Here is a 16,856-nt window from a genome sequence, read left to right as displayed (position 1 = left end):
AGTATTACTCATGCAATAAAAAACTAATAAAAGCTGTAAACTTTACTTTTCAATTATGAGTAATTCCAGAAGCCTGCAGAAAGTTAAAAAAAAAAAAAAAAAGAGTAAACTCATGTGATCAAATAGCAGTTTGGAGAGCACAGAAAATTTATTGTAGAGACACCAGAATATCAAGCCCTTCAAGGTACAACCTTCAACCAGGAGATGATGAGGTCACAGTACTTCCTAGGGAACCCACACTGAGTCCAGCAGATGCCTCAAGAGTGTCACTGACATGGATATCGTATTAGGACTCAGCGAACAAGCAGAGGTAAATCCAGATCTAAGCAGCAAAGCCAGCCCTCTCTCAAGGTCCACAAGGCCCCCTCAGTTGGTCATATTTTCCCCATCCTGTCCTCTCCAGCATATCTCAAGTATCTTATATGAGACCCAAAATAAACAGTCAGAGTCTCACAAAGAGAGAATCACAGAGAACAGGAGTCAGGAGGGACTTTGCAGTCTGGGAAGAGCATGAAGCTATACCGTGCTAACAACGGGCATCTTGCAGACTAGTTCAGGGTTGAACCGTCCCAAAACCCAAGTGTGATTCTCAAACTCCTCAGGGCTTGAGCACCTGGACAGATCAGTGCTGGGCTGAATGTGCCCAGCCTGCTGGGCAATTCTCCAGAGGGTCATTATGAAGCAGAGTTCAGGAGGGCCACACTTCCAAAGAATGGAGCTTCCAAAGGAAGTCAGGACAGAATAGAACCAGACTGCAGTCCATCAACTCCTTCACTTACTGCTAGTTACAGTCCTCCCTGTGGACAAGCATTTCTGCTCTCTGGATACCCCGTCTTGGGCTGTTAACCCAAGGGATAATGTTTCCTGACACAGAGATTCAGAATCAGGACTAGACAGGACTCACAGGTGTCAGATGGGTAAATCCACACTCTCCAAGCAACAGCAATGGATGGGGCTACAGACCAAGAGGCAGGAATTGACCCCTGGCACAAAAGTTCTCCTTACCAAGCTGGCCTGCCTTGTCCTCAGCTACTCACCCAAAGACCTCATTTTCAAGTCCCCTAAGGCAGCGTTCCCCAACCTTTTTGACACCAGGGATTAGTTTCCTGGAAGACAATTTTTCCCTGGACCAGAGGGTGGGGGGAGATGGTTTCTGGATGATTAAATTGCATTACATTTATTGTGTATCTTATTTCTACTATTATTATATCAGCTCTACTTCAGGTCATCAGGCTAATATTAGATCCTGGAGGTTGGGAACCCCAGCCCTAAGGAATGGATTATTCACAGAGAAGCCCAGGTGCAAGAAGGGGAGCCTGGAGTGAGAAACCTGGTATACTCGACATCAACTCTGCATAATCTGCAAGTGTCCCCAAGGACAGAAACAGGGCCAGCTGAGGCATCTGACTTGAGAATGTGCCCGGCTGTGTTTGGACTACCGGTCAGTGCCCTCCAAATAGAGATCTCTGTTTGGGATTATCCACCTGATTCCCTGTCTAGAGTGGAATGTATTGGCAAAACTGCTGAGACCCATCGGGAAAAGGTAAGGGGATGGGGGTCAGGAAGGGCGTGGCGGGTGGGGGGCAGGAGGTGGTGCTTGTGAGGCCTTGCAGAAGCCTGGCGTCCCGGAAGCCTGGCGCTCTACTCCAGGATTCGCCTGTGGGAGGTGCTGGTAGACGTTTGGATTATCTGCATTCCGGAGGTGCCGCCTTTTCTGCCCCAGTACTTGCTGCTACTTATGCTACTCCCTCCGTGGCTCCCACCGCCGCTCTCATAACCGCCTCCACTGCCCCCTCGAGAGCCCCCTCCGTAGCCGCCCGAGCCCCCGCGGAAGCCGCCGCCGCCGTAGCCTCCACTGCTGCTGCCGCCGGCGTAACCTCCGCCGCCTCCGTAACCTCCGCCTCCGCCGTAACCTCCAGAGCCCCGGGCACCTCCGCCGATGGTGAGCTGGCTGCTCTGCACAGCTGTGGGGGCAAGGACAGCCCACACGGGGGTCAGAGGATTGGGCAGGGCGGACCTGCCTGCACCTACCCTCGGAGCAGCCCCCTACATCCTTCATCACTGGCAGCATCTGACTTGCCAAAAGGATGGATGAAAGTCTCCCCCATTTCAGAAGTATTCCTCCTAATACAAAGGGATGTCAGGGCGCATTTTCGTTATTGCTACACCATGAAGAATTCTAAGCCACTTCTGATTATTAGGCATCATAAAAATCAAAATAAAGGAGAAGTAAGGTCGTATATTATTTCAACCTATTCCTCTGGGCTGTGCAGTTGTCCTTGCTTACTTTGTTTTTCGTTGTGTAGGACTGGACACAAAATGCCTGCTGCCAGATTTCTGCTGGCCAGTCTTCTCAAGGGCCCTCCCTCCCCCAGCCCCAACCAGCCCCAATCTTGGGCTCTGCTACTTACAGATGCTCACTTGGCTCTGCAGCTCCCCTGACATCCTGTAAAAACCAAGGGGCACACAGTCAGCATTATCCGCAAAGCCTGAAGGAAAGCAATCATCAGCCAGGAGACATCAGGAGCAGGGGAGGTGTGTTGGGAGCAGGGAGGTCAGGGAACCAGTGCAGGCAGAGGGGATTTGAAGCATTTTCGTGAAGCCTTTTAGCATTGGGGGTCACCACCTGGCTGCGGTGGCTTAAGTTGTGGTATTAGGGACGTTGCACTGGGGAACAGGACAATGATGACAATGACGCTGCCCACTCACACATCCTCTGCTTCTGACTTGAACGTTTCTGCTCACCCTGAGCTACCCATCTTCCCAGGAAAGCTGCTGCTGCTGCTGCTAAGTCACTTCAGTCGTGTCCAACTCTGTGCACCCCCATAGACGGCAGCCCACCAGGCTCCCCCGTCCCTGGGATTCTCCAGGCAAGAACACTAGAGCTGGTTGCCATTTCCTTCTCCAATGCAGGAAAGTGAAAAGTGAAAGTGAAGTTGCTCAGTCGGGTCTGACTCTTAGCGACCCCATGGACTGCAGCCTACCAGGCTCCTCCATCCATGGGATTTTCCAGGCAAGAGTACTGGAGTGGGGTGCCATTGCCTTCTCCAATTCCCAGGAAAGCTGGGATTGTATAAATAGGGACTCTCTAAAAAATCCCACTGCTCCAGGGCTGCAGCCTGCCTGCGCTCTGGCCCGGAGACACAGCCCACCTGCTCTCCTCGCCCTCCAGCAGCTTGCGGTAGGTGGCAATCTCCACGTCCAGGGACAGCTTAGCTCCCAGCAGCGCCTGGTAGTCACGCAGCAGGCGGGCCAGCTCCTCCTTGGACTGCTGCAGGGCGGCCTCCAGGTCCTGCAGCTTCTGCTGTGCATCCTGGAGGGCCTGGTGTCCCCTCTCCTCTGCATCAGAAATGATGGTGTGCATCTGCTCGATCTACTCGGGAGACAGTCAAGGAGAAGAACCATGTGGGGGCATGAGTTTCCAGAGCTTCATGAGGCAGAGGGTTATGGGAGGTAGAAGCTCTGATTAGCCACCCTGAGCATCCATCTCACCTGCTTCTTGACGTTGCCAATCTCTGCCTGCAGCCTCTGGATGGTGAGGTTGAGTTCGGAGATCTCCGTCCTGCTGGTCTGCAGCTCGTCTCCATGTCTTCCCGCTGTGATCTGGAGCTCCTGGTACTGAGGGTCAAGGGCAGCATCATGGTCAGCCTGCTGCTCATCACACACTTCTCCAGGAAAGAGTGAGTCTGCCTTCCCAGACCCTGCCCAAAGCTTCTCTCCCCTAGGGAAGGTCCCAGAGTAAGCCTCCCTAGAGCTGTGATCCCCCATACACACACTTACACTTGTACCAAACCTCCCTCATTTGAACTGTGACACCACACACACACACACACACACACACACACACACAGGCACCTATATCTTGAGACAGGGTTTCAGAATCAGAACCAAACAAGACAAACCTACTTCTTGATGCACCCTTTTACCTCCTTTTTCCCACATCTAAACTTTGCCCATACTGGGCCCCTCTCACTTTTCCCGTCCCACCATATTCCTTCCTCCCCTTTTCCAGAATGATTTCTCTAACACTCAGGACCTTACTTCTTCAGAGGCCCTCAGCATGTTCCCTCTTTATTCACATGTTCCTCTCTACCTCCATTCCTGTGTCTATGGGCCCCATCATGAGGACCTCCACCTGCAGGCCGTTGACAAAACCGGGGCTCAATGACTGTTACAGAGGAAGCAGAGTGGGGTGCCTCTGAAGAAAACAAGGGAGAGCGTGGGCTCAAGTGCATCTCTGCATTCTGAAGTCTTCACTGTTGACCATCTGTCTCCCCCGTCTGGCACTCAGAACACCTGCCTACAGGACAGTGGGATAGAGGCCAGCCACGATTGGAGTTGGTCACAAGTAATCCACAAAGCAAATCTCCAGCGCCAACTGTTCAGAATTTAGTGACCGGCCTTTGACTCTTAACTGCAGTGTTCGCCCTCCAGAAAGTTCCAAGTCCATTTATGTTAAACAAGTCACTGAGGATGTGCCCCAAAATTTAGCTACGAAGATGTTTATCTGAAAACTGGAGACATATTCTTACCATGAAATACCACACTGCTCTTAAAAATGATGTCAAATAGTTAATGTCAGAGAAAGGTATTTGCAAGTAATAAATGAAAGAGAAAAATATAAAAAGATTTTTAAAGATATCATAATGAAAAAATAAGAAAACATCATGGTGGCTGAGAGCATGGATGTGTAGATGGTACACCTGAATTTAATTAAGTTCTGCCTCTGCTACTTCCAAACCATAAGAGCCAAGGGAAATTGGTAACCTCATACTCTGTTATTGGTAAAACAATAAATGAATCTTTACCTCATAGCGTTGTTGTAAGGAGTAAATGAAATTCTATGTATAACAAGACTTAGTGCAGTGCCTGATATGTGTGAGTTTTCAATAAAGGTTAGCTACAAAGAACGAGTGGAAAATATGCTGACATATTCATATTGGTAGTGGGATATGAGTAATCTTTAGCTGTAATCTTGAAATTTTCTATAGCAAACATGCTTTACTTTAGAAATAAGAAAAAGACAATACAAGTTCTGGGAGGTATGCTCAGTTCGGGGTACCAGGCCTGGGCTGGGGATAGAGATGCTCACCTTGGTCTGGTACAGGGCCTCAGCCTCATCCTTGCTCCTTTGTGCAATCTCCTCGTACTGAATCCTCACGGCATCGATAATGCTGTCCAAATCCAGGGAGCGGTTATTGTCCATGGACAGGATGACGCTGGTGTCGGTGATGTTGGTCTGCATCTGAGACAGCTCCTGCAAGGCATGGAACACAGGCTGATTTCTTCCAGTCCCCTCCCAGGACCTCAGTTTCCCTCTACTGCCCCGCCCCCCCCCACCAAGGCTTTCTGAGGAAGCCTTGAGAGAGAAAAGTTCTCTAGGAAAAGCTCTTAGAATCACTGTTGTGTGCCCAGAGGGACCTTCACTAAAGGCACAGGCATCTGGATCTAGGCTCAGAGGAGAAGGGAGCCTGAACTCAGAGCCGCCCATCATGCCTTTCCTGGACCCTCCATCCCTCCTTACTCTGGCTTGATCACTATCTTGAGCAGGACCTCCAGCCAGGCAGACTTGTTCCTTAAGATCACATGAGCTCCCAGAGGCAGCAGAAAGGATTCCATGTGTGTAGATGCTCAGACTTGCTTTAGTATCTGGGCTCCACCGCTAACCAGCCGGGTGACTGAGCAAGGAACTGTCTCTCAGTGCCCCTGTTCTCTCATCTATAGACTGGAGATACCCAAGACCCAGTAAAGCTCCCAGCACAGCATGCAGTCCAGAGAAGGTGCCTCCAAGTTAGACCAGGGTTGGGAGGAGTGTGTTATCCCCACCTCTCCAGTCTTCATCTGCATTCCCTTTAAGACCCACACTGCCCTCTTCTGCAGAGTTCCCTGATGGGCCTATCTACTCCCCAGTGCTGATGAAGCTGTCTGGTTGGTTTTACCCCATATGTCCTGGGCATTAACCTTCATTTCCAGACAGAAGCAGAGACTGTTTCACCATCTCCCACCTCCCATCTCCAAGGCCCCACACATGGAACCCTGAGCTTTGGGGGTTGAAACGATTCTGACTCCAGGCCCGCAGACTTGAGGTGACTGGGGAGAGGCATCCCCAGGGGGTAATGTTGGGTGTCAGACCTCCCCTTCTTACAGCCCACACCCCCTGACAGATGTAGAGAAGAGAAGGGTTTCTTATGAGAACTGAGCTCATTATCTCATAGAAATATTTGAGATATTGACTCACCGATTGAAATAAATATTTCAGGAAATCGACCTCCTCATTCAGGGTGTCTGCCTTGGACTGTAGGTCCACTTTGCTCAGATAAGCAGAATCCACATCCTGAACAGTAAGCGAAGACGGTCTGACTTGGTTGCCCTGCCACCAGCTGTCTGGCAGCCTTGGGCAAATGGCAAAGCTTCTCTGGGTTTATTTCCTAGCCTGCAAATTTCCTCCCCTCAATCAAATAAAGGGCCAGCAAACCTGGGCTTTCCTGGCCAGAAGGAAGCTTTCATCAGCTCCTTATCCTGGCCAGTCATGCAAAACACCCCAGGTCCTAAGGCCCCCACACAACACACTCACATGCTGCCCATTAATTTAATTCCACTTTCAGGACTCTGGAGAGATTAAAAACTCAAAAACTTTTCAAGATTCACATTAGCAACACACTTTTGAGACTTACTGCTTCAGGGTCAGGGCCCCAGCATTTGGGGAACACCCTCAACAAGCTGGCCCCCAAACTCACCTGTCCACCCCTCCATTCTACTGCATCCCAAAGGAGTCCCTGCCTCTTCTCAGCCTCCTGAACCCACAGTCCCCCTCTGGACACCCCCATCCCTCACCTTCTTCAGGACAACAAATTCATTCTCGCTGCTGGTCCTCCGGTTGATTTCTTCCTCATACCTGTTGCGGGGAGGTCAGAAACACAGACAGGCTGCAAGGGCTGACCTCGGCTCCTTGAGATTTTTCCTTGCAGTGGGAAGCTCGGAATCACCCAAACTTTTATGGTCCTGGACTCTGGCTGTCTCCTGCCAGGGCCTGCCACTCTCATTGACTAGCAGCTGGAGCCATCTCCTGGCTCTCCAGGTCAACAGAAGGCACAACCCCCCAGTGTGAAAAATCTAGAGCCACATAGAACATCCCCAAAATGTCCTTTTTATTTTAATATCTTACCTTTGTACATTTGTCCAGTTCGATCATTTTTTTAAATGAGAACCTAAATAACAGCCACTTTTACTAAATTTTTTAAAAGAGAGAAAAACTTCACCTGCCATTCTGCCCCATCACCTTCAGTGTGCATTCCATTTCCCCCTTGTTGACTCACATACATGTGACTGCTCAATGCAGTAAGCACGTCAAGGTGATGTTAAGAGAAGCACCCTACACCCCCAGCAAGAGGGGCGGGGGCAGGGGGGAGGCTGCTCAGTTGCCTGTATGGGACAGGAGCAGCTGACCTAGAATTAGGCAAGTCATATCACTTCTACCATTATTACTAATAATAGCTAGTGCGTGTTGAGTGCTTCATATGTGCAAAAACAGTCTAAGAACTATTAAGAATATTTTATCTAAACCAGTGATTCCCCATATGTGGCTCCCAGGCCACCAGCATCAGCATCACTTGGAAGCATATTAGAAATAAAAGCCCTCTGGGCCCATCCCAGACCAATCTGATTTCAACAAGCTGATGCATGCTCAAATTTGAGAGCCACAGATCTCCCTCTCACAATAGTTCAGCAAGGAGGGTACTCACTATCCCTACTTTACTAATGTGAAAACCAAAGGCTTAGAAAGATGCCTTTGCAGGCAGTCAGAGAGTGATGAAGCCCACACTGGAACCCAGGCTTGTGTGACTCCAACATCCATGAAGATCCTCTGCTTCCCCTCCCCACCCAATACAACTGAGAGCTGACTGGCAATACCATCATTCCGGGGCTACCGTGTGCAAAATGGTGCCCATGCAGCTGTGCAGTGGTGCAGAGTCTGCCTGGCTGCACCTAATGTCCAGGGCCCCGCCACCCCTCACCCATTCACAGTAAGCCTTGCCCTGTAAACCATTCCCCTGTCTTGTTCCTCCCCACCCCTTTGCTCCTCCTGGAGCCTCACTTGTTCTTGTAGTCATCCACAACATCCTGCATGCTCCTGATCTCCAAGCTCTGGCGCATCTGCTCCGCTCTGAGAAAATCCACCTGCTTCTGCAGCTTGCTGATGTAGCTTTCAAAGATGGGCTCCAGGTTGTTGGTCTGAGTCGACGTGTTTACCTGCTGCAGTAGCTCCCATTTTGTCTGGAGCACCTGATTCTGCTGCTCCAGAAATCGCACCTAAGAACAGAAAACCTCCAAGTTCACCCCCAAGCCCTGGGTCCAAGAAGCACTCCCACAGGTAGAAGCAGGTGCAGCCCCATAGCATATCCAGACCTCAGAGAATCAGGACACCCCTCCGGGGGTCAGAGGGCTCTCTTTTTCTAGGACCAGGATGCATGAATACAGTACAGCTTCTGATAGTTGACCAATGACTGTAAGGTCAACCTGCCAAAAAATTACACCAATTGAACTCTGCTGTTGAAGGCAAGTCCCCTCCATCCAAGTGGTACCCTGTTTCCTTTGGTTCTGTCAGCTTGCATGGTAGAGTTGTCCATCCCCGCCCTCAGCTCCCCATGCCAACCTCAGGAAATGGTGACCCAGAGCATCTGAAACTCTGACACACCCAGGGCTCGTGTCTCTCTATGGCTGAGACACTTTATGTGATTGAGGAGAAGAGAAAGTAAGGGAAGGGGAGGAATAATTTTGGCTTCAAATATTAAACCGATTCCTGAACACACTAGCCCAGGTGCCCCCGTCCTGCAACCCACCACCTCTCCTGCTGCCGAGTGTGTTTCTCAGGAAGGTCACTTCGTTTAAATGTTCTCATAACCCGGACAGAATTTTTTTTAAGTGAAATTTTAGCCATGTTTTTATATTGAAGTGTAGTTGATTAACAATGTTGTGTTAGTTTCAGCTGTACAGCAAAGTGATTCAGTTACACATATACATGTATCTATTCTTTTTCAAATTCTTGAATTAAGAGTTTGGGATTGACGTCTACACGCTACTGTATTTAAAATAGGCACCAACAAGGACTTACTGCATAGTACAGGGCACTCTGCTCAATACTCTGTAATAACCTAAGAGCGAAAAGAATTTTGGACAGAATTTTTAAAGTAAGTATGTTTTTTAAGTTATGTGACTCATTCTAATGCCCCAAAGTAGGACCTTGACGATGCCTGTGTGTGAGTTGTGTGTGCACACTCAGTTGTGTCCAACTCTTTGCGACCCCATGGACTGTAGCTTGCCAGGCTCCTCTCTCCGTGGAATTTTCCAGGCGAGAATCCTAGAGCAGGTTGCCATTTTCTCCTCTGAGGGATCTTCCCAACCCAGGGATCAAACCCAGGTCTCCTGCATTGCAGGCAGATTCTTTACCACCTGAGCCATAACTAATCTCATTACTGTGCAATAAACGCTTTTATAAGTATTTCCAAACCCAGGGATTGAACTAGTATTCGGGAAATCCCCATGTTGCAGTTTCCTACATTAGCACAGAGGATGGAGAGTAGACCTCACCCTGTGTTCTCACTGCTTCTTCCCCCAAAGCTGTGCACGCAAAGGTCAAGTACAGGCTCCAGAAAGCTGGCTGGCTGTGCAGATCCAGTCCTGGACTGTCCTTCCCATGGTGATGATCAATTTTCGTCCTACCTCCACCAGCCGCCTGCAGGGGGAGCCTCCCCTTCCGTGCCTTAAGTGAAGGACAGTGTATTTCTCCATGTTTTGCTCAGGTGTGTGTACACACACATACACACATACACATACCCACCCACACATACCCACCCACATACACACAAACACACACACACATGCCCTCCAGGAGCCGCCCAGGAGATGTGGGGAGTGGTGAGGGAGGAAGCTAACACACTCTTTTGTGTTGTCAGAACAGAACCATGAAGATAGTTCTCCACAATGCTTAAGGAGTTGAGGGGGGACAGAATTCCCAGCCTTGAGACTATCCATCTGAGCAGCCAGCCCTTGTTAACTTCCTTTGGCTCTGACTCTAGGCTGGAATGTGCCCAGAGAACACTCTTTCCCATGGCTCGTTTTTGTTAGCTTTATCAAAGCAAGAGATAAAGCAGCCGCCCTCACAGCTTGTCCACCCGGTCTGTGCCATCCCCTGAGAAATCCCTGCCACCTGGCCAGTTGTCGCTCTGGTGGCGATCCCAGGGAGGGGAGAGACTGGGCGCTCGTTCACAGCCCTTTGCTCTGTGTTGTGGGGACAAGGTAAGGATCTTATGGTCCCACGGGGAAGCTCCATGTCAAACAATGAGGGGGCAGTGGGACAATTCTGAGTGCTAGGGGTTTAGGCCGAGCCCCCACCCCAGGCAAAGAAACTATGGCTTTCATTGGTCACCCAAACTGCAGAGTCAGAAGCTGACTTCAGGGGGTGCCAGGCAATTTTCATGAGATTTAACCGCTATAAAAATCACTGAAAGCCATTATGATCTTTCCCCAGGGGCCCCCAAACACTGCTGGGCTGTGTCCCAGCAGCAGTACTCAGGAGAAGCCCAGATAACCCAGATCAAACTTAGCATCACATGGAGTTAAGCTTCTTCCTGGGTAAAGCACACCCCACTCAACCGCCTGTGGCCCTCTTCCCCTGCAAATGACACTCCAATCACCTCCTAGTGCCTCCAGCAGCCTAGGTCTCCCCAACCCTTTGCCTGGCAAAGTTCTGGTCTCCCTTTAGATCTCAACAGGGTGGCACCCCCTGGGGTCTCCCCTTCATAACCCCCTGTTCTTTTCCCCGTGCCATCTATCATGATTTCAGTCTTTTGTTTTTTAGCACATTCCTCCCTACAATGGGATGTGAGCCCCAAGAAGGCAGGCTTTCTTCTCCAGTGGTGAGAGGTGCTAAGACCCGTAGATACATAGCTCCCAGCTCAGAGAAGACAGTTCATAAACACCATGGGCTAATGAAATGCTAGGACACTAGCATTGCTGCTAGTGTAGACCATCTACCCTGCTCATTGCCCTAAACACAGGATTCAAGCTCAGCTGAACAAAGCCAGGGCACTGTCTCTGTGGGAAGAACTGGGTCCCTCATCCTATTTTCCTGGGATCCCTTTCCTTTGCCATTGATTCTTAAAAAAAAAAAAAAAATTTTTTTTAATAGTCTTTGTCTTCATTCCCACTCTCTGAGAGCCCAAGTTTGACACCTGAAGGGTTGACTCAATTTTTCATTGAATACAAATTTATTGAGCAGCTATCAGATGCCAGGCAGTATTCTGGGTGCTGGAGATACAGCTATAAATAAAACAGACCAAATCCCTGCATTCCAAAAGTTGGCAATCTGTTTGAAGAGATGACTATAAGGAAACAAACGTGAACTATACAGTGTGTTGAATGGCTGTAGGGGCCATGGAGAAAAGTAACACACCAATGGGGAGTAGGGATGCTGATACCGGGTACTCGTTTACATAGGGAGATCAGGGAGGCCTCACTGAGACAGCGGTGTGTGCGCAAAGACCTGAAGGAAATGAGGGGTTCAGCTGGACCACTCCTCGGAGGGAGGGGTTCCAAGCAGAGGGAATGGCAAGTGCAAAGGCCCTGAGGCAGGACCATGGTGGGGTACAGGAGGATGAGGGATGCAATAGTGTGCCAGTGAGCAAAAGGAAAACAGGAGTAGAGTCAGGGAAGGTGTCCAAGGTCACTGTGCTGAGTGGTACCTTGGTGAGCTAAGTTCCTGCCTTCACTCTGCTCACTAAACCTTGCAGCCTGAGAGTGGTTCTGCCCAGTAGCAGCAATGTGGCCTCGTCTCACAAAAGCAAGCCAGGAACTAGCAGCAGCTATGGGTTAGAGGGCCAGATCATATAGGACCTTATAAGATCGTGCCTATTATTTCTGATGAGACAGGAAGCCAACAGAGGGTTCAAACGGAGGAGTGATGTTTTTAAAGGATGGCACTGGTGTGGTGCTGAGAATAGGCTATACAAGATTAAAGACAAAAGCAGGAAGGTCAGGTCAGAAGATAGGGTCAGAAGCCACTGTGATAGAAGCCTTCTCTCTTCCAGCCAGGCCAGAGCCCTCCTGGATAAGTACTCTCCTCATGGTCATCACAGTCCAGGCCCTTAGGGAAGGGCAGGAAGCCATAGTCACTTGAACCTTGCCCTCAGCCCCATGCCACAAACCTGAAGAGATGTCCTGTTAATGGCAGGCTGCTGCTGCTGCTGCTGCTACTAAGTCACTTCAGTCATGTCTGACTCTGTGCGACCCCATAGACAACAGCCCACCAGGCTCCCCTGTCCCTGGGATTCTCCAGGCAAGAACACTGGAGTGGGTTGCCATTTCCTTCTCCAGTGCATGAAAGTGAAAAGTGAAAGGGAAGTCGCTCAGTGGTGTCCAACTCTTAACGACCCCATGGACTGCAGCCAACCAGGCTCATTCGTCCATGGGAATTTCCAGGCAAGAATACTGGAGTGGGGTGCCATTGCCTTCTCCGGTTAATGGCAGGAATCACAATCAAATCAGAGTCTCAGGAGATCATTTGCCCGTGGCCACTTCAACAATCCCCAACGCTGTCTTCTTCCTGCCTTTGATCTGCTTGACCTTTCAGTGGTGTCTCCTTCATCTGTCATCTCCTTGTTCCCGTCAAGACCTCTTAGTCCCTGCCTATACCTGAGGTGTGATGATATTCAGCCAAATGCCTCATCCAAGGTGATCAGAAGCAGTCAGAAGCATTTGCTCTGTTGAATTCCTCTTTGGCTGCCTCTGGACCTCAACATTCTTATCCCTCCACCCCCAGCTCACCCACTGTGTCCTGGCCCCAGCTTTCACCCAGATATCAGAGGCCAGTACACAGACCAACAGTGGACTTTGGCGATGGCTACCCTGCAGTCAGAGATAGGTCAAGCTTTGGCCTCAACACTGAACTTCTATGAGGCCTGAGGGAATGTCACTGAGCCTGCAGGGGTCTCTGGATCCCACTACATCCCCAAAGGTAAAGAAATTTCTGGGGAGCCTCCAGTGGCTTCCATGCCTCCATCACCTTTGGATAAAAGGAAATGCTGGTGGAAGGTCTTTTCCATATCTCTTCTACGAGCCCCTGCTTGGTGGTTTGGACCTGACCCAATCCAACCTAAGGTTTAAACTAGGGAGAAGGGGTTTATTTTGGCTCCATCTGGCCTATTCTTGGCCCTGGATGAGCTAAAATGAGGAACTCAGCAGGGTATTGGCTTTCACCCCCAGCAATCCCCACCAGAGTCATCAGCTTGGTTCTGCTGCAGTGTGCCCACTTTGCTTCTCTCCCCCTACTCTGTGTCTCCATCTCCACTTCCCTCCTCCTTCCTCTCTTGTGCCATGTTCTCCAGAAATTGTAACCATTTGAAACTTCCTAAAAGCGTCAAACCCTCCAGCCTCCTGGTTCTTCTGCCTGGAAACTCCCTCTGCCCTGAGAACCTGTTTGACTCTTTCTCCACCTTCAAGACCTTTATCAACCCAGAGCTCATCACACCCTCCTTTGTGCTATGGCCCAGAGAGCATTGTCTCTATCAACACACCTCCCACACACTGTCACAATCCTCCTCCCTTTAGATCTGGGGCTCCTTGAGGGCAGGACCTGTGTCCTTGTCACCCTGCAACACCTGGAGTGTCTGGCATATAACAGATGCTTAGTAAATGTTTGTGGGCTGGATGATTATGTAGGTGGGTAGGTGGATGGGTGGGTGAATGGGTAGATGGGTGAAGAGGTATATGGATGAATGAGTAAATGGATAGATGGGTAGGTGGATGAATGGATGGATGGATGGATGGATGGAAAGTGAAAATGATGAGTGAGATTACATCAGGTATTTTGTCTGATGGGTATTTTCATTCCTTGGATCTGCTTTCCTGCCAAAATGAAAAGACAAAGATGAACCCCTCAAGAAGTCAAATTGAGGTCGAAATGAAGTCCATGCTTTCTTAAGGTCCCAGGACACACACACTGGAAGTGACTGTCACCACCAGAGACAATGTGGTGAGAGGCGGCAGGGTACAAGGTCATTTGGTCAGAGCCCAGAGACTGCCTGCCCCTGGGGCACTCACCTTGTCAATGAAGGAGGCAAACTTGTTGTTCAGAACCATGATCTGCTCCCGCTCCTGCATCTTAACCCTCTGAATTTCAGGGTCCACCTCCAGGTGAAGTGGTTGTAAGAGGCTCTGGTTAATGGTCACTTCTTGGATACCCCCTGGGGGACAAGAAGGACCAAAGCCCCCAAGCCCCAAATTGCCACCCCTAAACCCACCACCTCCAAAGCCACGACCCCCAAAACCACCACCTCCAAAGCTCCTGCCTCCTCCAAATCCCCCTCCTGCTCCCCCACCATGGCAGAAACCACTGGCACTTCTCCCCACTAGGCTGATGGAGATGCTTTTACTGCCACCCAGATTGTATAGACTCCTGGAGGTAAACCCCCTTGCATGGCTCCCATACCCACCACCACCACTGCCACACCTCCCTCGGGCCTGACACACGGACCTCACAGCCCGGCTCCCACCACCAAAGCCCACAGAGGAACCAGCGTTATAAACCTGCCTGCTCCTGGAGCTGAACGCTGACTGGGAGCTAAACTGGTGGCTCATGGCTCCTGGAGCATCCAGAGACGCAGACGAGAGAAAGGGAATAAAAGGAGGCAGAGAGCAGAGAGGGAAGGAGCTATGACTCCTTTGGCGGGAGGTCTGGCTCAGTCCCTATATATACATGCATTTGCTGGGCTGGGCACCTTCTGAAGCCTGGGAGGGGAGTATCTGTGTTTAGTTTGCCTTGCCAGCAAGATCTGTTTAAAATCTCACACCTATGAGTTGCAGAAACCGTGCTACAAACAAACTTCCCCAACTTGATTATTTATCATTCATCTCTTGCCATTTAGAGATCAGAATGCAACAGTCTCTGCAGGTCAAGTAGCTGGAAACTTCTATACAGTTTTCCCCCCAAATCTTGATATCTTCTTAAGAAACCCCACCCTGAGTTGTTGGTTTGGGGGTGTGTCCAGGAGATCTGGGGCAAATCTAGGGGGTGTCCAGTCTCCTTGCAACCACAGCTAGGACCAGGGTGGAGACTTCACCAGCATTATCCTGGTAGGGCAACAGTAATAATCTTCCTACACCCTGGTTCTGCTCCCCACCGTTATCATCACCCAAATCTTGATCACAGTATTGTGGTCATTGAGTGCGAGTGAAAGCAGGGGACTCTGCCCAAGGCTGCCCACACTTTCTGGCTGCATCATGTGTCACTCCATACACTCGGGCTCCTCAAGTGCAAGACAGATGAGGTCCTATGGCACCAAAGGTCTGTGGTGGTAGATTCATTGAGCATCTCGCAGGACTTAACATGGTCTTCTAGACCAAGAGACAAACTATCCTCAGATCTCTCTTTTTTCTTTTTCTTTTCCCATCCCAGCCTCTTGTAGACCAATGCTTTTGTGAAACAGGATAAAAATGAATTACCCTTAAAGGGAGATTTCTTTTGTGTGCATGCGTGCTCAGTCATGTCTGACTGTTTGCGACCCCATGAACAGTAGCCTACCAGGGTCCTCTGTCCATGGAGCTTTCCAGACAAGAATACTGGAATGGGTTGTCATTTCCTTAGCCAGGGGATCTTCCCAACACATGGATCAAACCCACATTGACCTGCATCTTCTGCATTGACAGGTGGATTCTTTACCACTTAACCACCTGGGAAAACCAAAAGGAGATTTTCTTTAAGGTATATGAAATACAAGCCTCATTTTTTTTAATTTTTAGGTTAAACACACCCAAAACTGTTCCATTGCTAAAAGGAAAAATATTTTCAATTTGTTTCTAAATGATTATTCTCATATTTTGTATGTATCTCCTCTCAAACCAGTAACAAAGCACCTGTGGACCATATTTTGGAAAGCACTACCCCAGACAGCAAGTGTAGGCAAAGCTCATTCAACATGCATCAGTGTCAGCCTATAAAAAAAAATGTGTGTTTGCACTCTAGAACTAAATGGATGGTGACTTTCATGCAAAACTTATAACAATGACAAATATTATTGAGGGGGAAAAGCCCTAAACGTCCAGACTCAGAAAAATGACTAAATGATGGCTTGCCACTTTGATACAATTATCTAAAATTATCATTACAGAATGATACAATGTTAAATGAGGAAATACACAATGGTATCTGTGCTATGAACCCATAAAAATTAAGAATGCCAAGAAGGCAAATTTAAAAAGTAGCATAGGAAGTGAATTGGTTTATTAAGGATTGTAGGTGGATTTTTTTCCTATGTCTTTCTTTGTTTTTGTGCAATAAGTAAATACTTTTGCAAAAGCTGAGACTGAAGTCCCAGCTGCCAACAGCTAGAGCAAGATAAGTGCTGGGGAGCACCAATGAGCGACATCCCAGGGCTGGGAGGGGCTCTGTGGGCAGCCTCCATGCCTTCCTAACTGCTGGGCCATTGTTTAGTGGACAGTCTCCAGTAGACTCTATGTAAAAGAGAAAGTGAGCTTAAAATTTACAGTCACAGAGCTGGTTGCAGCACCCAGCTCTGCTTTCGCAGACCTGTGATCTTAGGCAAGTCACCTCCTGTAGAACCTCAGAAACTTAAAAAAAATCAGAGAATCTATTCCTCACAAAGTCAATCCCATAAGACAAGTAAAAAAGCACAAAGAACTATAACATACTAAACAAACATAGATAGAGCCATTCTCGGATGCTGGCAGGTTGACCAATAGCCCCTCTTTGCCTGGATTTTCAGTGCTTAAACCAGGACAGTCCCAGTCAAGTCAGGATGCTTTCCACATTAGTCTGGCCAACTTAGGTCTGCACAGCCCTA

At 49.2% G+C, this 16,856-nt stretch overlaps 1 protein-coding gene across 1 annotated transcript; it reads right to left on the bottom strand.

Moving 5' to 3' along the window:
* Window positions 1-129: 129 nt before the first annotated feature.
* LOC122681347 (keratin, type II cytoskeletal 1b-like) lies at window positions 130-14,704 on the bottom strand. Its single transcript, XM_043883345.1, has 9 exons — window positions 14,098-14,704; window positions 8,096-8,310; window positions 6,835-6,895; window positions 6,239-6,334; window positions 5,093-5,257; window positions 3,493-3,618; window positions 3,153-3,373; window positions 2,412-2,446; window positions 130-1,964 (listed from the first exon to the last, which is right to left on the bottom strand). The coding sequence occupies exons 1-9, from the start codon at window positions 14,632-14,634 to the stop codon at window positions 1,642-1,644; spliced, it is 1,779 nt and encodes a 592-aa protein (XP_043739280.1). The 5' UTR covers window positions 14,635-14,704; the 3' UTR covers window positions 130-1,641.
* Between the last annotated feature and the right edge of the window lie 2,152 nt (window positions 14,705-16,856).

This window comes from Cervus elaphus, chromosome 3 (assembly GCF_910594005.1).
Source record: "Cervus elaphus chromosome 3, mCerEla1.1, whole genome shotgun sequence".
Classification (NCBI taxonomy): domain Eukaryota; kingdom Metazoa; phylum Chordata; class Mammalia; order Artiodactyla; family Cervidae; genus Cervus; species Cervus elaphus.
This window is presented reverse-complemented; position numbering and strand designations above follow the sequence as displayed.